This window comes from Balaenoptera ricei, chromosome 18 (genome assembly GCF_028023285.1).
Source record: "Balaenoptera ricei isolate mBalRic1 chromosome 18, mBalRic1.hap2, whole genome shotgun sequence".
NCBI lineage: Eukaryota > Metazoa > Chordata > Mammalia > Artiodactyla > Balaenopteridae > Balaenoptera > Balaenoptera ricei.
In genome coordinates this window covers 8999782-9021546 of record NC_082656.1, presented here as the reverse complement: position 1 = coordinate 9021546, position 21765 = coordinate 8999782, and the positions used below count along the sequence as shown (strand labels likewise).

The 21765-nt window shown below is 41.6% G+C and overlaps 1 protein-coding gene across 7 annotated transcripts in view; it reads right to left on the bottom strand.

The window, feature by feature from the left end:
• The window catches only part of FRY (FRY microtubule binding protein), a 330932-nt gene that overhangs the window by 19277 nt on the left and 289890 nt on the right, over positions 1-21765 (bottom strand). For all 7 annotated transcript variants that reach the window (XM_059903257.1, XM_059903259.1, XM_059903260.1 and 4 more), the window contains 7 exons: positions 19247-19417; positions 12644-12844; positions 11926-12084; positions 8670-8836; positions 7296-7485; positions 3610-3759; positions 2370-2468 (listed from right to left, as the gene is read on the bottom strand). In XM_059903257.1, the coding sequence (XP_059759240.1) occupies positions 2370-2468; positions 3610-3759; positions 7296-7485; positions 8670-8836; positions 11926-12084; positions 12644-12844; positions 19247-19417 (1137 nt within the window). The remainder of the gene's footprint in view (positions 1-2369; positions 2469-3609; positions 3760-7295; positions 7486-8669; positions 8837-11925; positions 12085-12643; positions 12845-19246; positions 19418-21765) is intronic.

Sequence of the window (21765 nt, the reverse complement as noted above, 5' to 3'; positions counted from 1 at the left end):
AAATTTTTATATAACGACTTTTTGAAAACTTTTTGGTTAAAGATTAATAATTTGAAATTAAAATATCTGCTTAGATGGGTTCAGTGATGGTCATTTAAAAATTTCAACATTTATCATTTCAGTGTTGTGATGTATCACCCTGAAGAATGGTTTCACCAGAGCATTCCAAATTTATGTATAGATTAAATTCACATATGGTTAGAAACTTTTCATACGACTGAGGTTAGGAGACAGGTCCCAACACTTCCTCGCAGGCTGGGTCATGCTGGACAATGCACCCTGACTCACGGCACACCTTCTTCTCTGTTATTTTTTTTTTTTAATTAATTATTTATTTTTGGCTGTGTTGGGTCTTCGTTTCGTCCGAGGGCTTTCTCAGGTTGCGGCAAGCGGGGGCCACTCTTCATCGCGGTGCGCGGGCCTTTCACTATCGCCGCCTCTCTTGTTGCGGGGCACAGGCTCCAGACGCGCAGGCTCAGTAGTTGTGGCTCACGGGCCTAGTTGCTCCGCGGCATGTGGGATCTTCCCAGACCAGGGCTCGAGCCCGTGTCCCCTGCATTGGCAGGCAGATTCTCAACCACTGCGCCACCAGGGAAGCCCCTCTTCTCTGTTATTTTGAGGTGGCTTCTTTGAGGCAGGTCTATTTCACTGTAAGAAAGGCTATTATAGTAATAGCCCAGCTATTTAAAGATTCTGCCGGTCTTGGGCTTCCCTGGTGGCACAGTGGTTGAGAATCCGCCTGCCAATGCAGGGGACACGGGTTCGAGCCCTGGTCTGGGAAGACCCCACATGCCGCGGAGCAACTAGGCTCGTGAGCCACAACTACTGAGCCTGCGCGTCTGGAGCCTGTGCTCGGCAACAAGAGAGGCTGCGACAGTGAGAGGCCCGCGCACTGCGATGAAGAGTGGCCCCCGCTCGCCACAACTAGAGAAAGCCCTCGCACAGAAACTAAGACCCAACACAGCTAAAAATAAATAAATAAATTAAAAAAAAAAAAAAAAAGATTCTGCCGGTCTTAAGTATCTGGAATAGTAACTAGTATAGATGTGAAAGGAACCTTTGGGCAGAAAACAATAAGCACTGAAGAACTGAAACTCACACTTGACATCAAAAGACTGGCTCGTTCACCAACCAGAATGAAAGGATTACTTTTATTAACTGATGACTGAGAAGCTGGAAATCAGTGACAGCGAAAGAGCCACAGAAATAGAAGACAAAGGGAATTGTTGCAGTAGAATGTCAGAACTCTCTTTGACAGGTCATGAGATAACAACAACAAGAAAAAAAAACCCAGTAGCTTTAGAATGAATATCTTCTATGTACGACGCACTTGTGCTGGGCAGTTTACATATATTATTTCTATTTTAAAGGCAATATTGTGTAGTGGTTAAGAGCATGGACCTTTGAATCCCACAGACCTGGGTTTCAATACCACTATGCTATCTCCTAGCTAATGAGAATAATAATAGCAACTCCCAGGGTAGTTGTAAGCATTACATGATTTAAGTTAAGAGATGTAACTCTTATCAGGTTGTTGGATACATAGAAAGGACTCAGGAAACGACAGCTGCTATGACTGTTATAATCGTTATGTTCTTACAACAGTTCTGCAAATTAATTACTATTATCACTGTCTTAGAGATGATGAATCTGAGATGAGAGGAGGTAACTTACCCAAGGTCACTAACCCTGAAGTAACTGAGCTGCAATTTGAACTCAAGTCCATCTGACTTAAAAATCCACGCTCTTTTTATAGTGCCTGGTATATGATAGGAAGCGCTCCATGGAAATTACACATGGAAGTTGCTGGAAATCAGGGGGTTTGCATGGATGGTTTCTGAATCACTTCTGTCTCTAACATTTTACAATTTACATCTTGGAAGGGAGAAAAAAGCAAAGAGCAGGAGCCGAGGCCACGAGAAACCACGGAGATGGAGAAGCAGCTACCGAGGGTGGTTAAAAGGAGAAGAGAGAGGAGGTCCGTCCCAACCAGTTTTGGGGGAGGCGGACACTGGAAGGAAGTAATTAACAATTTTAAATTTCTGAGAAAAGAAAAGTTATAATGTTGATAAACTGACATATTAAGCAGATACCCACTTTCCCCAGTTTCTTGGTAGGGAAATTATAGGGCTAAAATCGAAAGCTGAAAATTTTCTCTCTTGTAGGTAATCATTTTTATATAATCCATAGTACTGACAGTTCTGCCACCATTAAGTTGGAACTGTAATCCTTCACAGAAGAATAGATGAAATCTGTCTTCTCCCAAAAGAGCCTCTCTTGGGTAAATCACATCGCCTCCCAAGAGTTCACAGTGGTTGGGTTCATTTGGTTTTAAGTAAATGTATAGGCACAGAAACATAGAAGCTTACTGAGAGGGTGGCCTCTTTTCTGTTGTTGTAGGTGTCCAAATATTCTTGCAGTTCCAAAACACTGAACTTGAGCTTGTCCAAAAGTCCACAAGAAAGGAGCTAAAGACAGGAAAATAATTTGTATTAAAACAACTTCCAGAGAGACACCTAGACAAAGGCATGGCTACGCAGAGAGAAAAGAGAAGTATATTTAGATGTAAAGTGTGGGGCGGGGGGGCTGGTAGCATCCATTTTAATAAGTTGTGCAGTTTGTAATTTAGCTCCACTATCAGCGGTAATTGCATTGGATACTGCTAATCAAAGTCTCCTGTGAAAATATCCATCTTCCCCATATCAGGATAGACGGACAAATCTTAACAAGTATTCCACAGAAGCCCACATTAAGATACAGCATCCATTTTATGCATGGACTCTAGTGTCTTCATCCAGCAGTGCGAAGACAGACCGCCAAACAGGTTTTCAAACTGATTTTGTATTTAATCTGTACTTTAAATCACTAGTATTACATTTATACAGTCACGATTCAGCAGTCAGCCAGGGACTTTTAATCATCCTTTAAACCAGCGGTCCCCAACCTTTTAGGCACCAGGGACCGGTTTCATGGAAGACGATTTTTCCGCAGACGGGGTGGGGGGGTGGTCCAGGCGGTAATGCGAGCGGTGGGGAGCGGCAGATGGAGCTTTGCTCGCCCGCCCGCGCGCCGCCTACCTCTGGCTCTATGGCCTGGTTCCTAACAGGCTGCAGACTGGTACCGGTCCACGGCCTGGGGGTTGGGGACTCCTGCTTTTAAACTCATCATTTGCAGTTGGGCTGGACGAATCCATCCAGAGGGCAATCAGTCTCTTGGAAGTAGGGAAAGTGATAACATCGTTGCCTCTGGGAACCCATCTGCTTAGCCAACCTGGCATCGTGGGGACTGGCTAGGTCCGCTCTGGGGGGTTAGCTCACCACATTCACAGCCTTCAAAGTCAAGAGTCATCGGAGAGAAGCGACAAGGCCGCGAAGGGAGCACAGAGGGGGATCTCCTCCTGATTCCCTGCAGTGACTGCCTCGGCTTGGGCTGGCCATGCAGTCATTCCTGTGCAGGCCCAGGCCTCTGGGACTCATAGCACAGCAGAGCGCTGCTCGCAAACACTGAGAGTGTCTTTCAAACAAACCACAACACACGTGTGCTTCCCTCAAGTTCCGCAGCATCAGCTGCGTGGGCCATTTGCCGCGGGACCAGGCCTGAGATACTCACGGTCTCGGCGTCCACGAAAAGCGTGGGGCACTCGGAGCAGGAGGTGAGCATCTGGGAAGAGCTGACGAACTTGGATCCGATGCCCCGGAGGTTGTCTCCAAGGTAACTGGCCGCATCACAGGTTAGGAAGCAGAACCTTTTCTGAATATTCTGAAAGGCAACATAATTACTATTTGTAAATGGCCACGTTTTAACTTTTGTACCAGAAAAAACTATTTTTTAATCTTCATAAAAATATCAGATGAGCACAGGTCCTCCATGAAGTGGCGGGAGGGGGGGCGGTGATAGGGGCAGAGTGAATGTCTTAAGTCAAGTGAGTAATCACCCAGTGTGAACAAAGTTTCTTCCTAAAATGTCATTTCCCAATGCATGGGTGCTCATATAATCTTTTAAATAAATGCTGCTTTTGCTTTTTGCTGATTGTCAGTGCCGGTCAGCAGCTTGAGTCTGCCTAGCGTGTTTGTCAGATGAGTGAGAATTTCTGAGATTACTGCAATGTGGGTGAGAGGAAAAAGGTCATGAGATATAATCTGTTTCCCAAGATCACAGCTCCCTGAGATAGAGCACTAAAATGGGCCATAAAGCCTCTGAAGAATGAAAGGGTAAATTCACGGGACCTGTCTCCCTGTGAGAGCGCCTCTGATTAGGAGTCTGTAACTCTGTCTGATAGCTTTGCACACATCAACTCATCAATCCTCACAACCAGGTGAAGGAACTGAGGTTAAAAGAGGTTAAAGGACTCAAGGTCATGCAACTAGTAAGTGAAAGAGTTAAGGATGAGCTTGACTTCTAAGTTCACATCCCTTCCGTAAACCTATAGTGCTTCCTAAATGTTACTATTCCCCCTATACTGCCTGAAGAAAAACCATAATTAGGAAGAATCTGACTCACTGGGCCGGTGTCAGTGCCAAAATGAGAATATTTTTAGCCCCAACTTCCAACACACAACATCTTTAACAAAAAGAACAAAATATTTAACCAAAAAATAATTCCAGTTCTAGGCACTGGCCTTCCCCAAAGAGATGTCGTACCTTTTGAGTTGGAGAATCTAACCCACGAGAAATCCTCTCTGCCCTGTTATGGGGAAATTAGCAGGTCCCCAAAACAGCAGCAGGCTCTTGGTTCCTTACAAGTTATACTAGAAAAATGCCTACCATGTTGCATATTATTTATTTTTTATTTAATACCTCTGAGAATCTTGCTATAATGCATAACATACATATGTCTTTATGGTGTTTTTAGTTTTATGTGCAATTAAAAAAAAAAAACTCGACAGGATGTTGCTGCTGAAAGGAACAGGAAATGCCACGTGTCACCAGCTAGTGGAGTGGCAAAGCCGGGAGTAGGATCCAGGTCCTGCAGATAGTTTGGTTTCTTTCCATCTTACCCGAGGATATGGTGAGATCTGGGTTCATTTCTGTATTTTTAATTTTTTTTTTTGGCCGTTCTGAGCAGCTTGCAGGATCTTACTTCCCTGACCAGGGATCGAACCTATGCCCCCTGCAGTGGCAGCGTGGAGTCCTAACCACTGGACCACCAGGGAAGTCCCTGGGTTTGTTTTTTATTGTACTGAGAAGCTAGATCTTTCAGGGAACTTCAGAGCCACACATGACTTCCATATAAAAATATATAATTTGGTGACACTGTGTGATCAAATGACAATATTCTAACACAGGAGCAGCAGGAAGGAAATACACTGACTGAGACACTCGGAAAGCTACCCATGCTGGACCTTTAGAAACCATTTCCTTGTTTTTAAAACCAAATTATTTTTGCAATTACCTCCCCTCTACCCCGTCCAAAATCCAACCAAATACAGGAAAACGTGGTGTCCAGACTCACAGGAAAAATGTTAGAAAACAGTAAACAGCCATGGTGAGGACATGACGAAAGATTAATAGACTGCATGTCTGAAATGTGTTTCATTTCCAGCATATTTGATTAATACCGATTTCGCTACCCATGTTGCTCTCAATCACAGAGCATTTGATGGTAGCTGAGAAAGTTCTTAAAGCTAAATGTAATATTAAAAACTGAAATAGGAGGTACACATTTGTATTATTATTATTGCGGATAAGCTCCTTAGAAATTGGTCCAATACACTGATGAAAAAAATCCAAACCCCAGTGTACCTCCCAGGGCCCAGCCCCACGTCCCAGCTCACATGACAATCTGTTGCCATACTGGCATTAAGTCAGAAACTGTACGTTTAAGATTTACATTAAAAAGGTTTTTTTTTTTCCCATTCATTCTTTCTGCATTTACTGAGCAGCTACTGTGTGTGAGCCACTGTGCCAGCTGCTGGGGAATCAAAGCAAGACACCATTACCTGCCGTCTCCCGGGAGACAGACACCTAAACAAGTGTGACAAGTATAACAGATACAACTACAATTGGCTCGGGATCCCAAGTGTGTGTGGGGGGGCAGGTAGAAAGAGGTAAAGGAAGGTGTCATTCACTGAAGTGACAGTCAATCAGGGATTTGCATGTCATTGGGAGCACAGCTGTGGGAAAACAGGAGATGACAGTTCTCAGCAGAGGGAAAAGTACTGCTCAGGACTATAAAAGCGAGCATGAAGAGTCTAGTAACCGTAATAAGAAAAAATTACTACAACAGCCAAACTTAAATATACATTATTAACCATTATTTAAACACTGACGTTAGAACAATATAATAAATTACTTTGCTCCTGAATCCTTAACAATTAAATTTACCTCAAATGGTAGCTTGTGGATAGTTGTTGTTTTTAAATTTCAGTCTGGCTTAATGTTAGGGTGTGTCTGGATTCTTATCTCTCAGCAGCCCATTGTTTTCTGTCTTAAGGCCAACAGTCCCTCCAGCCCCCAGTGCATCTCAGACGCAGCCTTAGTGTTTGTCCATTCAGTTTTCTAACAGGTCTCACGAAAAGTAAATTGAAAAACTTGAGAGAGAGCAGCATAGATAACACTCAGAATACTGGGAAACTAGCTCTAAGTACTATTGGTATATACTTCTCCAAAAATGGAAGGGCCCCCAGGCTCAAAAACCAAGTTGACTTTTATGTTAACTAAATTATGGCTTCCTGAATTTGAAATCATTTAAAGCAGATGATCCCAGTTTTTTCATTTTCCACTTTTTATATAATTCCTCATTTCCCTTCTGCCTTTCCCATGGCTCTTCCTGAAGGTGGTCAGAGGGCTCCATCCCTCAGTCCAGCTAAGTTCCTGTGCCTCTCTCGTGATATACTCAGCAGAACTCAACCTCTAGAAAAGCTTCACAGGCCGGCACGTTGAAGGACTCCATGGTGGGGAAAGATAAAAGGCAAGGAAAAACACAGTGAATTAAAAGGACAGAGGAGAGGTCTAAGCGGAAAGAAGAGATGGAGGCTGGGCTTGGCAGAAGGTGCCACCCTGTGGTTCTGAAGTCCTGGCTGCCTGCCTGGCACTGATGATGCCAGTGAAAACCAGAGTGGGGGAGCGAGGGGCACAGCACGGCGGCCTGAATCCCCGAGCGCAGCGTCTCCACAGTGCCAGCCTGAGAAGATGCAGGTTGAGGAGAAGACAGGATGAAGTCAGAGGACACTGAAGGATGTCGGGAGGACAAAGTAGTGTAAACCCAGCACTTAACCCCTTCAGTTGGAGGCCAGCTGGCTCCCCGAAGAGACCGCAGCCCCGGCGCGTCTGTGGGCCCCTCCGTGGGCGCCGTACCTTGAACAAGGAGGAGAACACGTGGAACGTGTACACGGCGCAGGAGCCGTCCGAGTCGCACAGCAGCTGGTTGACGTGGCTGCGCCACGCCTCCTCCGCGTCGTCACAGGCCGCGGGCTGAAACGCAGCGAGGATGGCCGAGAAGAAGGGCGAGGGCGGCGGCGAGGCTCCCCTCTCGCCTTCTCCAAAGCTGGAACAAAGGCAAACGGCAGCGTCAGGAAGTGGCGTCCTCTCACCCCGAGGCACCCATTCTGCCCACTCCTCCCGCTGGGGTCGCTCTGGGGGCCTGGCTCCCATTCAGAGGTCTCCAAGATTCTTTTCTGACTCTAGAAAAGAGAATTTTCACCTGTAGAATTTCTGGGATTCCTCCCTCTCCTCTATAAAGGATTTCCTTTATAGACTCGGTCCCTCTTTTAGCCTTCAGTAACTGCTCCTCACTTTCCTGGACAGCCTTTCCCCGGACACAGGATACATTCATTCCTGTGCTGTGGCCCATTGCAGTCCTTTTCATTTTTCAATACAGTAAGTGATGAGAAAATTTCTGAATCTTTTCACTTTTCCTTTGTGGAGGGACAGTATTAGTGGGTGCAGATACACAAATGCCCAGAAGAAAAGGGCAGAGAGAGGAAAGGAAATGAAAGAAGAGAAATGCAGGGGGAGACAGAGAAGAACGAAGAAAGGAGAGAAAAATGAACGAACTGTGAAAAGTCAAAGTTCTTCTCTAGGTATCACCGTAAGCCGGTTCTCTGATGGGCGGATATGCGTCACCATAACAGAAGGCCTCTGTCCAGCCACATCAGAAGCTTTTACTTAATTCTTATTTTCAACGTTCAGAGGAGTGATTTTAGGATTCTGACTTTCTTCTCCTAAAGTAAATCTGTAGCATTATTATTTGTGATTTATTCTAGATGCCACATTAGTGGGGTTTTTAAAAATCTATCCTTGTTATATTTTTTCCTATTTGTATTCTCTGACTAGATCTCAATTGTCTCAGAAATGTCAGCCACGAGGCTGAAAGCCACCCACTTAAAAAAAGAGTAGGTATTTGGCTTATAAGGGGCCTCTTGTTCTGGTCTTTTAACTCAAAATGAAAAGAACTCCCTATTTCCAAGCCTTGCCAAGCCTGCTTATTTTCAAAGCTTACAAGGCCTGGACCATGTCCCCAGGCTCCCCTCTGGCTTTTTACGTTAACTCTAGGGCTTTACGGGTTCCGCATAAGGCCCTGCTCTGGGGTTGGATGATTCCCACCCGCCGAGAGCCCTCCAAGTTATATGTCCGCTTGGACTCCTTTGTTAGGAAGTCCCAGCAGCACAAGCCTGACATTTAACTGGAGTTAGAGCGAAGCCAGTACGATGTGCCCTGTACACTCTTCACCTGGCAAGAGTAAACTGGTCCAGCGCTCGACTGCCTTTTTCTTCTGCCTCGGTCATATCCAGGCTAAAGCTATCGCTGCATTCGAAAGTTGCCGGGAGCTCATTGATGGAGCTGGAAAGATCATCCTCATGCACGGGGGTGTCCTCCTCCTCCTGGACAGCACTGACCTGGGAGCATAAAAGGAGAAAAGAATCCCCCCAATATGTAAGACTATCCACAGGAAAATCTGCAACCCTGAGAGTAATAGAAATTGGGGGCATTTGTCTTCTAGCTACAGTAGAGTCAATTTCTATAACCAAACTCAAGAATTCTCTGAAGTACTGTTCTTTCTTTATCTTCTTTTCAGTCTTTTCCGGGAGAGTTCCCAAAGAGGCTCTCAGTAGATTACCATATTTGACCCATGCTTATGAAGTATAAAATGCTAAACTTGGAAGAGACCGTAGAGACCCCCTGGTCCAATCTCCATATTTTATAGACGAGGAAACAGTTGCTCCACGTGGGAAAAGGACTTGCCTAATATCAGGTATATAATCAGAGCCAGAGCTGGGACTAGAGACACCATCTCTGATTCAGAACTCTTTTCATTGTACAACCCCAGTCTTCTAAAGCAAGTTATCTGGAGTTAACTCTCCAATATATTATATAACATGTCCAATATTACCTATGGAAACTAGAATTTAGAATTGTCAGTGCCTGGCATAGTAAAGGCTCCAGAAGTGTCTGCAGTGCTCACAAGTGATCCAGAGTTATTCACCAAGCCTGCCACGTTGACAGGCCTTTCCATGCTGAAAATCCTCCAAGATCCATATACACATATGCTTTACTCTTGGGAATATCCCTTGAAGATAACAGATATGAGAGGCTGCTCTCACGTTGCTATAAAATGTAGAATGATCTGCGAGATGAAAGGGCTCTAGGGCAGGCAGAGCTGGGATCACTGAGGGGCAGGAAAAAGACGTAGCAAGTCAAATGGAAAAAGAGGCTGGGCTTGAACCTGGGCCAGGGGGAAATCATCTGGAGAACTGATTGTTCTTCGGGAGAGGAAGGAAGGCAACTGGATCACAGAGCAGAAGAGGAGAGGAAGAAATCACACGTACGTGGTTCAGTGAGTCATTTTCTTAAAACAAAAACAAAATCAAGGCGAAATAGATGTATATATGAATTAGAGAGTTATCGTGGGTTGACATCTGGCTGCCCATTTAGTATTTTGAGTCTAGGATTAAAGAGGGAAATTAGAAATGTTTACAGATATGTTAGGGAAATAGGTTATCTCATGTCTTTGAAGGAATTGCTCATAAATACTGCATTTCAGAGATGTATCCATATCTGCTGCTTCTTGCTTTTTATTTATTTTATTTTTATTTTTTTATCTTTAAAACATTTACTATTGCCATTAAAAAAATCTTTAGTTTCTTGTCCAGTTAGAATTTCATTAATGGTCCACTTCATATAATTTTTGTTGTTGTTGTTAAAAACTCATTTATCCTTTACCCCAAATTTTGAATGTAAACAGTAACTGTCAAGGTTGACAGCCGCGCAGTTCAGCAGCTTAATTTTGGCTAGAAGATGAAAGATTCACTGCTTTCTTGTGTCTGATGAGTGGGCAGAGCACTGTATTTTATTTTATTATTTTTTTATTTTTTAAATTAATTTTTATTGGAGTATAGTTGATTTACATCTTCCTGCTTTTTAAAACTAGAGTGGTTCCAACGAGACTGCTGACTGGCCTGGGTTATTAATGTATATAGACTTAATCTATTAGGGGCGGGCTGAGTTCTTACAAAAATATTTTCTATTTTCTCTTTCTAACGTCACAGATACATCATCAAACATTGCAGAAGCCCAGCTGATGTGAAAAACAGAGATAGCTTTTCAGAAATTAGACTCAGCCTTTCCTTGACAGAATTCCTTGATAGATTTCTGTATGAGTCCATGAAAATATTACTCCTTAGGCAATGCTTTGTATGAGGAATTATACAACTTAGCATTCAAAATAGAAAAGTTGAGAAAATGACTATTGCAAGACTGAGCAGTAATAAAGGCTAATAACTTCACATTTATTTTGTGGTGTCCTTTCCATGAAGTTCATTTCTTAATATTAAGATTCTGGCATTTTAATCTCAGACAGTTTTCTTTCTGGCCCCTTTTTTGGCTAAAAAAGGACTCTGCTAATTCTAAGAACCCTGATCACCATCCTTTTGCAATGGGGAAGTCTTAGAAATAATTATTTTTTAAGCTTCAATATTTTTAGGTGATTGCAGTTTCATTGGTTGCCCTTGGTTTAAAGTAGATTAGATTTTGCTAGATCGCAGACATATCTTTTAGCACACTGTAAAAGAATACAGAATAGCCAGTATTATATTTTTCTAGTAGAAGCATCAGAAAGAATATACTTTCGTAAATTTTTTTCTATTTCATTTTCTCCTTAAACTTATACCACCATAACCAAACTAAAGATAAAGAAAACCTTATCCTAACAGCAATAGGTTATTTTGGTATTTCTAATATAAGAAAATAAAATTCTGTACTAATGGGCATTTATGTGGGCACATATGTGAACACAGTGTGGGAGTTGATAGTTTTATGGACAAGGTAGTTTATGGAAATATTGATAAAATAAACCTTAAATGAAATACACATTTTTAGATTTTTTTTTTTTAAAGCTGACCTTTTAAATAAGGAAATTGTATCCATTACTTACTTTTCTCCTCAGAGAGCCTGGCTAGGACAGTTTTGTGCATAATACTGTGATTGATATTGAAAATTCTGATAGTCCGCCAAAGGCGAGAACAGAATCAATGTACAGGTTGTAAAATTGGTTCCTACATAGGAAAAAATTTCCCCCCGATACGTGCATACACCCACACCTCACTTAGCAGATTGTTTTATAAAAGTCATGACAAAGAACAGCAGTTTCCCAGTCTCAGCAATCTCCGACATACACCAATTTGTTTTGCCATTAATCAAATGGCAAAACACGAGCAGTGTTCGTGCTCTATGGAAAATGCAAAATGTTTCATTTTAAAAGGACCTCAAATCAAATCTCCTTCAACCAACAGGAAGATGGCCACTCAGGTCTGTGAGAGTAAAGCAACTTCAAAACCTAGGTTTAGGGGCACAAACTCAACTACTTCAAAAGAGAAAGAAAGAAAATATAGTCCCTCCACTTATAACCTGCTAAGAATGCTCAGAAAATTGGAAGTACATTTTTTTTGTTAAAGAAAACTACAATCAACGATTGCCAAAATCTCTTCACCTTTGAACCCTCAGAAATCTGAAGATTATTCATATCAGGCAGAGAAGCGTCAAAGCTAGCCATTCTGGTGTTAAAGGCATGAGGGTCAGCGGGGGTCATATCGCAGGTGGTCGTGAGTTCCATGGGATGAGTCTCCTCAGAAGGGGAGAGATTCATGATCTGTTAAGAAAGCATAGGAAACAAAACAGAGTGTGACATTCCCATTCTTTAAAAGCTCTAATTATTCTCTACATAAGAGTACAAACCAGTGTACAAGCTAGTTTTTGGTGGACAGGTAATAACTGTTTAACATACATACGTCACTGTCATTAGAACTTAAGCACGGTAGCAGGCAAGGCCCAGCACTGAAAAATACAAACACCCCTATTTCCAGATAACCCCATCAAAATGTCCGTGTCATATTTCCTCAAACTTCAGATGTCTGAGGAATTATAAAAAAAAAAAAAAAGATTTCAGCATAATAAAAGTTATTTGGGGAAAATCTAGGCCTGAGCAGATTTGATGGCATTCAGGGCTTATAAAAACCCCAGTGTTTGTTTCCATTTGCAACCTACAGAGAAGAGACCGGTGAGAAGCAGACACCACCTGATGTTTCAGAGTTGAGTTTAGCAGCTGTAGCAAGTTTCTTTAGCTGCAACTGGAAACTGCACTACTGCTTGAATCACAAAAAGAAGTCTCCCAATGTCCTGGGAAGAGTAGGTGGAGAGTTCCTACTTACTAGGTCAGAGTGCTCCAGGATCTGGCTGGTGGTGAGATCCTCCTCTTCGGAGGATTCGTCGGAGTCCTCGTGGTTCATTTTATTTAGGCTGGGAGAACTTCCTGAGAGTTGGCGCTCCTCCAGAAGCTGCATGTCGCACTTGTCCAGACTATCCAGAGAACGCCTGCGGACTCCCCAGTTGAAATTGTCCATACTCTCGCCCTGAAATCACACCATCAGCTGCTTTTTTAAGGCCAAAATCCTCCTGCACTCACGCCTTTACACAGCCGATTAGCCATAGCTTAGTAATAAAAATTTTCATTATGAACTCTCAAGCCCTCATGGCCTTGGGCACCAAACATTTTGCTTACGTGATGTGAAGAGTAGTAAGAAGCACACTGTTTTCACCAAAATGCGTATTAAATCATAGGTAGACATGATTATACACTCTACTCTGGCACAGTGGGTAACATCTTGTTTTTTAACAAGTTGATTTTGGGATACTCTATAAATGATCCGTGTTAACAAAAATCTGTCAGAAAGAGACTGTTAATATTAAAACAACTTCAAAAGAGATGTTCCCTCCCCAAACCCCGCCCCTGTTTAGTACTCTTTTCAGAAGGAGAAAAAGTAGGAGCTACGCTTGTGGCACGTTCCACACCCTCTGGGTATTAAGTAGAAGAGCATTAGGTAAACATTCCAGGCTGTTTCTGCCGCAGCAGTTTTCACAGATAAAATGCAGAGTTAAAGGGTATCAGAGAGCAGCTGGGCACAGTCGGACAATCATGCGCTACGCAGAGGCCAGAGCAGCAAGGCTTCAGTTTTGCTTTAGGCTCATCTTTAAATAATTGTCCCAACATAGAAAACAGTTCCTTCCCTATACCTGAATGGACTGACTCGGTACCAAGGATTATTGCTGAATTGTACATTTGCACTGAGAACCGGGCTAAGTGGCACTGTAAAGTGTTAAATAAAGATTTTAGGTATAGCTCAGACTTTCTCTACAAACCATCAGATATTAAATAAGCTTATTTGATGAACATAAATTTTTTTTCTGAAAACCAATCTGGGTTTTATTTTTCTCTCTGTTAAGATAGGAATAAAGCTAGAGAAGTATTACTAGCTCATTGGTGAGCAAATTTTAACCTAAACAAATAGGTAATCTGAATAAAATCTAGCACAGAATCTTATTTATATTAGTCATTTGAAACACTGATGGTTCACTGACATAAATAACTTTTTTTTAAATGTGATGTTTTATTTATTTTTATTTTATTTTATTTTTTTGTATTCTGGCCATACCGCATGGCATGTGGGATGGTTCCCCGACCAGGGATTGAACCTGGGCCTCTGCAGTGAAAGCACCAAATCCTAACCACTATGCCACCAGGGAACTCCCATAAATAACTTTCTGATGAGAGCTCAGTAAATAGCATAATAATATAATTTCAGTGAGAGATGTAAATTACTATTAAAATTAATGAGCATTAAATTTATTAATTTTCCTCTGGTTTTAAGGGTCTATTTTTTCCAGCTCCTAATGAAATGAATCTTACCATTCTCACAGATCTCTCATATAATAGATGCTTAGCTTTTCCAAAGTCTGTTTTGGCTATTCATGGTGGAAGGCAACAGGTAAGAATCCTGAACACATTATGGATATGATATGGAAATTATCATTATTCACCCCATTTATGATATTTATGATTGTTCTTAGGACTGTTTGATTATAAGACTCAGAATATGCTTTCCATAGTTTATAGCTGTATTTGTACCTTTTATCTGTAAGTGCTGTGATAAATTACCACCAAATTATTTTTTTTTCCTGGTAGAAAAGGCTGACTGTTGTGGTGGTACTTTAAAATAGCTGTTTCAGTGAAAAAATGAAAAAAATGTGGAAGAGGCAAGAGTTCTGGGAAGAAAAAGAAAACTCAATGTGTGAAGAAATAAAGAGGGTAAAGAAAAATGAGATTACAATACAGAGAAAAAAGAATGTAAAAGTTACTGGGAAAAACGTACAACTGTAAAACATAATTCACAAAACTGATTCTCTTGTACCAAATCAATGGATGGGTTAGATGAACTATCTCAGGCAGCAGTTCTGGAAGTCTCCCACACTGAACCTGGGTGGCACTGAGCTTGCAGAGAAATACAGACACCTAGGGCCAGAGAATGCTACATTGGGTATAGATAGCCATTGCTGTTAATTTGATTGCAGCTCAGGTGAAGATCTGAATCAATCAGGCATGGGAACTGAGAGTCAGGGAAGTTGTTCTTGCAGGAATAATATCTGGGTGTCTTGCTAGAGGATGCAATAACTCCATTAGAGGCAAAGATGTTGAAACTGTTTCCCTGGTGGTAGCTGAGGGGTTGAGATGGAACAGTAGCCTAGCCTACGTTAAAGTCGGTGGTGATTAAAAGTCAACTGGGCGGCTTCCCTGGTGGCGCAGTGGTTGAGAATCTGCCTGCCAATGCAGCGGACGCGGGTTCGAGCCCTGGTCTGGGAAGATCCCACATGCCGCGGAGCAACTCGGCCCGTGAGCCACAATTACTGAGCCTGCGCGTCTGGAGCCTGTGCTCCGCAACAAGAGAGGCCGCGATAGTAAGAGGCCCGCGCACCGCGATGAAGAGTGGCCCCCGCTTGCCACAACCAGAGAAAGCCCTCGCACAGAAACGAAGACCCAACACAGCCATACCATACATACATACATACATAAATAAAAAGAATGTAAGCAGACAAGAATAGCATTAAAAAATAAAAAAATAATTAAAAAAAAAAAAAAAAAAAAAAGTCAACGGGCCTTCTCATAGCACAGGAATAACCCTATTGGGAGAGCCACCTTCCAACTTCCCCACACCCAAATGTCAGATTTGCATTTTATGTTACCTACAAGGTCAAAAGCCAAAAGAGTGTTTCACTGATTAAGTAAGATTTTCTATGTGTGAGAAAATTTAGAAGATGGCTAACTATTCCTGATGGACAATTTGCATATGTCAGTTATCAAACTTAAATAACCACTCAGGATTTATACTGAGATGAGAAAGTATTCACGATTGAATGTTCCAGAAATGTTGGAAATCGTATTCTTTGATATTGGAGTTCCAAAAAACAAGAATTATTGTTGAAGGAACTTGGATGGTCAAAATATGTTCCCCCAAATGTACCTACTTAGAGTAAGTCTATATGACATAGATACAGGGTGATCATAGGTCAGTTTGCCCAGGATAATCCCAGCTTATGCCTGTTGTCTGGGTGTAATTATTACCGGACCCCTTTTACTTGAAAAGGGTCCTCATTTGGATGCAATTTTATATAGTCACCATCCAAAGATAGCTCCTAACTCCTGGAAAATAAAAGGAATTGATTGGCAGTATATGTGGTATATTGTTAGATACAGCTTGTTGATTTCACTTTTAATAAAAGAATTTAACAGCAAAACCAATCCAGCTGTACAACTGCCTAATGAGAAATTGTAGGATTTCCATGGATCATATTTAAAAACTCACTCTCTCTCAAGAGATATAATCATGCAACTTCCAGAACTAAACATATAAAGATTTTAAGACTGTCTCATATTTATACTTCAGAAAATATTTCCCTTCTACAGCAACCAAGAAAAATACTTCTATCACACACATCTCAATGTAAATGTGCAAATAGGCATACATACTCTCGAAGGGGGGAAAAAGCAGTTATGCAGTTATAAATCTGCAATGATGCAAAACATCTACTAGTGCATCTGAATTGAAAATAGCATCATCTTACCTGAAGTTCCTGTGTAGCAGATTGAATGGACAGAAAAACAAATAAGAGGTCTATTTAAAATGATTATATTAGATACTCAAGTGCATTTGTCTTAGTTGTAATACAACAGCAACTAACAGTGCTAACAGTATATATGTCAGTAGATGCAACTTAAAGAAAACAGGCAAAGATACACAAACCCCATAAAGAAAAATTAGTACGAAACACCGGAAATTCCAAACCTCTTAGCGGTGGATGATGTAGTTGGTAATAAATCATAAATACAATTTCTGAAATAGCTTTCCACTTCAGTGACAACTTTGGTCTCCTCAACACTTTTTTTTTTGGAATGCCTAAATTTTTATTTGTGAGAAAATCGTGAAATGTCATGGAAAGACTAAATGAGGGTCATCAGCTGGGAAAAAAAGGTGGCATCACCTGATCCTGCTCACAAAAGCAGAAGTGTTTGTGATCATGATCTGTTTCACTGCTGAGGTGCAATTAATAGCAAAGACACAGCACCCTTTAAAGATTCTGAGAAGTTCAAAGGCAAACCCTTAAAGATATTAGTCAATAAATTCTGAGACTATTTAATGAAAAGGAATAGACATGACAAAAACCTTGTCTTTTTTTTTTTTTAGTAAATGTGTGTTGATCTAGAAGCCAAATATGCTTACCTTTCGCAGATGAGGAAATACTGAAATTATTCACCAAAGACAGTACAAAGGAACAGATATTTAGAATGCCTACTGCCTGAAATTACGCTAAAAGCTTTACATAGGTCATCTTACTTGATCCTTACATCAACTCTGTAGGCAGGTATTATCACTCCCATTCGATAGATGAAGACGCCAAGAGAAACTGCATCCAGGCTTGAGCTGGGTCAGTGGCAGAGCTGAAAGTCAGAGTTGGACCTGCCTGACTCCAAAACGCTTGCATTTTCACTCTGCCACTCTGTAAGCTTGCTAGAATCCCTTATTATAACCTTATTGAGAAGTAGCAAAATATTCTCAAATGGTTTATTTGGATAAAATATATACTTTCACATTCTTGAACTTCTTATAAAATCTTAATCATACAAGATAAAATAATCACTATGTTTTTTAGTTCTTGTTGGCTAGGACAGTAGCGAGAACACTAGAAGGAAGGCATAGTAATCGTTATTTATTGTCCTTGAAAAATATTAGTATAATATTTACTTTCAAGTGATGGGCATCTATGGTTTTCCTTACTTTATTTTGATAGAAATTAAATTTGTTAGTTGTTCTGAAATTGTTTCTGATTTCTCTATCTGACACCATTCCTCCTAGGTCCCTTCACGTAACACATTTTTCTTTGGCTGACACTGAAAAATGATGCCTCTCTTGTTCCATCAATTTTTCTCTCCGTAGTTTAACCCTTGAAGAGGGTGCCCAAGCTTGAATTCTAGCCTAAGAGCAAAGATTGGGTCAGTTGCTCAGACCAGGAAGCTAAACTTTTGACATTCCATATACCTCTGGATCATTTCGAAAGTATTCAAAACAGCTGTATTTTGCATTAGACTTTTAAAACAATCCTCACCGCATTTAGCAGTTGATTTATCACTAATTATGGTTAACAGTCAGAAAACTGCAATGCTTGTTACTGGTTTGAGAACAATTCAAGATGAAAGCTTACACATTTTAAAGATGCCTTGCAGTTGGTGCCTTTATACTCTTAAAGGACTGGATCTGCTAAACTTGTTTCCAGGGAAAGAATTGGTAAAGAAAACATTCTTCATTCTGAGGACATGATTCTTCCTTGCTGGCACAGACAGCCAGGGTAGTCAGTGGCCAGTAAGGACAAAAATAGAGCTCAATAGCGCTTGTCCAGCTCCGTGGCCTTGCCTTGACATAAGTGGATTGGTCAGCAATCATATCTTTTTAGGGAAGGTAAGCAGTTACTTGAAGCATCATTTCCCACAAGTCTATCGTTAACTTAGGAGGAGCCTACCTGCCATAGGATATGATAAACTTTGAATTTGAGCCTCCATTCTAACTGTACGACTAGCAGAAAGCCCTTTCTTTGTCTGGGAAATAGAGTGTGCTTGGTTAAATGTGAGCTGAAGTATATGGATCCCACCACATGCCAGGCTGGGTACCAGGCTTTATTACAGATGCCAGCCCCACTTCAGGGAACATAGTGTCCATCCCAGGAGGGAAAAGCCTGCCTCTCAGCTGGAACGTGCCCCTGAGCTACCGAAATGATGCTCCTCCTTGCAATCCCAGGTTTTCAAAAGCATGACTCATAATGGAAAGCATCTTATTACCATGATTATCATTCAGATAAACAGATCTGCATCTGCCTGTTGATACTTGAATTCAGCTACTCCAGGTGTCAAGAACCAACTGAAAGCAGAGCCAAGAGCTCTTGTATGTTAAATCTAGTTTCAAGTTCTGAGGATTTCATCAAACAGCACAAAGATGCCGGGGCCCTCAGGCTCTGATCGCAGGTTGCGGCAGGCGAGCTTTGACGTCAACCCATGAGAGCAATTTCACATTGAAAATAATAAAATGCTTAGCCTGTTTTACCCAGGTACCAGAGAACAGGCTCAGACCTTGCATGTTTCTGTGATTTTTTTTTAAAGTTCACCTTTGGACTACACACACACAGAGTCTCTGTGTGGTCAAAGTCAGATCTTTGCCATTTAGAAAGAACTTGGTAGCTTTGGCCGTGGGCTTAGACAGGAAGGGTGTGGTGCCTTTTGCCAAAGTTACGCTGCTGTACTTTGAATAAATTGATTAAAAATAAAGTTTACAGCTTTCTAATTAAAGAACTCATTATTTAGCAGATAGAAAGAAACTGTGCTGTTAGTCAAGGAAAAGGCTGAGCGGATGGTTTTCACCGAGCCCGGGCCGTACCTCTCCATCCTCCAGCTCCACATCTAGGAAATCGAAGTCTCTAAAGACCCGGAACTGCTGCTCACTGTTGGTGTCATCTATGTTCTCCTGCTCCCGGGTTCCGTCCTCGGAGGACACGAGGCTCGTCTGGTGCTCCAGCAGATCCAAGTCCCCACACGACGAGAAAATCACCTACGAACCAAGAGTCCTCTCCTGAGAAACCGCTCTCCCTTCTGTGTTTGTGCTACAAAAAGTGTAACTGGCTCCTCAGAGCACTGTATTTCCAGTACACACCTAATTCCTTAAGTGGGTATTTTTAGAATGTTCTTTTATTATTTATGTTGGACAGGTGCCTTCAGATTCAACTCATTGCAAAGATGCAAGTTCACACACTAGGAGAGTGTTCAAGAGTCAGATCGCTGCTTCTTAATGAAAAGTGTATCCTACGTGCGCGTGTGTGTGTGTGACAACTGAGTGTGTGTTCACAGACAGTCTACAGCAGCCAAGAAATTTTCCACTGTTTCTGCACTGAGCGAGGTTAGAAACTGTACAGATTCACACACACGTCACATACATATTATCATGTAAGATTTTAAGGACTACTGATGCCAAGATATGTTATTGTAGAACGAACTGTGAGAGCAAAGGATTTAACCCTCTTAGAGATAAACCAGGAACTGGTAGGGAAAAAGAAACATAAGTCAGGAAGTACAGTACTTGTTCATGTGAATTACAGAGGAGAAGCTGAGCAGCCGTGCTCATAATTCATACTTAGAAGTCCTGTCCTGTCGATTCAAACAAAACTTTTTTTTCTATTAAAATTTTAGTATGTTAATATTTTAAAATTAACTTCTATGTTTAGGTTCATTTCACTTGGGCCATTTTAATATAACTTTGTAGAAATAACAGACTTCAAATAAATCTAAATGTTTTGCTCGCCAGCCTCTCCTGAACATAGACTGATATTAAATAAAATGAACAGTATTCTTTAACCGTTACAACGTCTTGGTCTTCCTTGAAAGTAAGCAAGTCATTTATAAGAATTTAAATATCACAAATATCTCTCAAAAGGAAAAAAAAAGGGGAATGGATTTTACTTTTTTTAAATTATTTTTTAAAAATTTCTTTCTTTCTTTTTTTATTTTTGGCTGCGTTGGGTCTTTGTTGCTGCGCGCGGGCTTCTTCTTTAGTTGCGGCGAGCGGGGGCTACTCTTCGTTGTGGTGCGCGGGCTTCTCATTGCGGTGGCTTCTCTTGTTGCGGAGCAAGGGCTCTAGGCGCGTGGGCTTCAGTAGTTGTGGCTCGCGGGCTCTAAAGTGCAGGCTCAGTAGTTGTGGCGCATGGGCTTAGTTGCTCCGTGGCACGTGGGGTCTTCCCAGACCAGGGCTCGAACCTGTGTCCTCTGCATTGGCAGGTGGATTCTCAACCACTGTGCCACCAGGGAAGCCCGGGAATGGATTTTAAACATTCTTTTTTTTCTCCAGTGTTTAAGAGCAGTCATAGGATTTGCACTAGGTTTTCATAAAATGGTACAAGACACACAGTCTGTACAGGGGTTGCAAATGAGTATATGAGATAAAGAGCACTGAGGACCAGGCAACTAGTCAGTGAGAGATGAGAGACTAAAATTCTGATTTCCTCAGCCGAAGCCTCCCTTTCCTTGTTAGTGCCACTTTTCTTATTTGTAACATAGTAAACATTTCTAGCTAGAAAGGCCTGGCACCAAAGCAGGCGGTTTGGATCTGAAGGAGACAGTGTAACCACAGGGGTGGTAAGAAACGGACCTCTCTGGCTGTGCCAGTGCAGAGGTAAAGGGCTCTCATTCCTCTCCCTTTCAGTCTGGGGGGGCTCAATCTGCCCCACACTATCTCCTCGTTCCTCTGCCCTCAATGATGTCACAGGAGCAGCAGCAAACCCACTGATCAATAACTCAGAAGGTGACTTCAACGGAGGCCACCCTTCTGGCTGGGGCACATTCCCAGACGATTACAAGTATCAACTTGCACTTTAGCACGAATCTATGAGTCTCATATTTCACCTGCTCATGAACTACATTAGTATATACATTTTGGAATTTTAAAAGTAGTTCCACAGAGACACTGTTTGCTACTTCTTACTTGGGAAATCACTTAGTTTGCTATTTTCTTTTCTGGTTACTAATAAAGATGATGTGATATAGATGAAATAAAAATACCCGGTAAAACCAAACCCTGAGATTTTTATTGCTTTTGCTACAGTATTCTCACACACACAATTTGAATTTTCTAAATTTTATAAAAGCTTCAGAAGCTAACTTCTAATACTTAAATTATTCATTTATTTCAAAGCTCAATGGCATTTTTGTGCAACTGTAACATCAGTAGAAGTTTCTGTTTGTTGGTTTGTGTTTTTTTTTTTTGGCCGCGCTTCACGCGGGATCTTACTTCCCTGACCAGGGCTTGAACCCATGCCCCCTGAAGTGGAAGCATGGAGTCTTAACCACTGGACCGCCAGGGAAGTCCCTCAGTGGAAGTTTATATGAGAAAAAACATGATAATATATC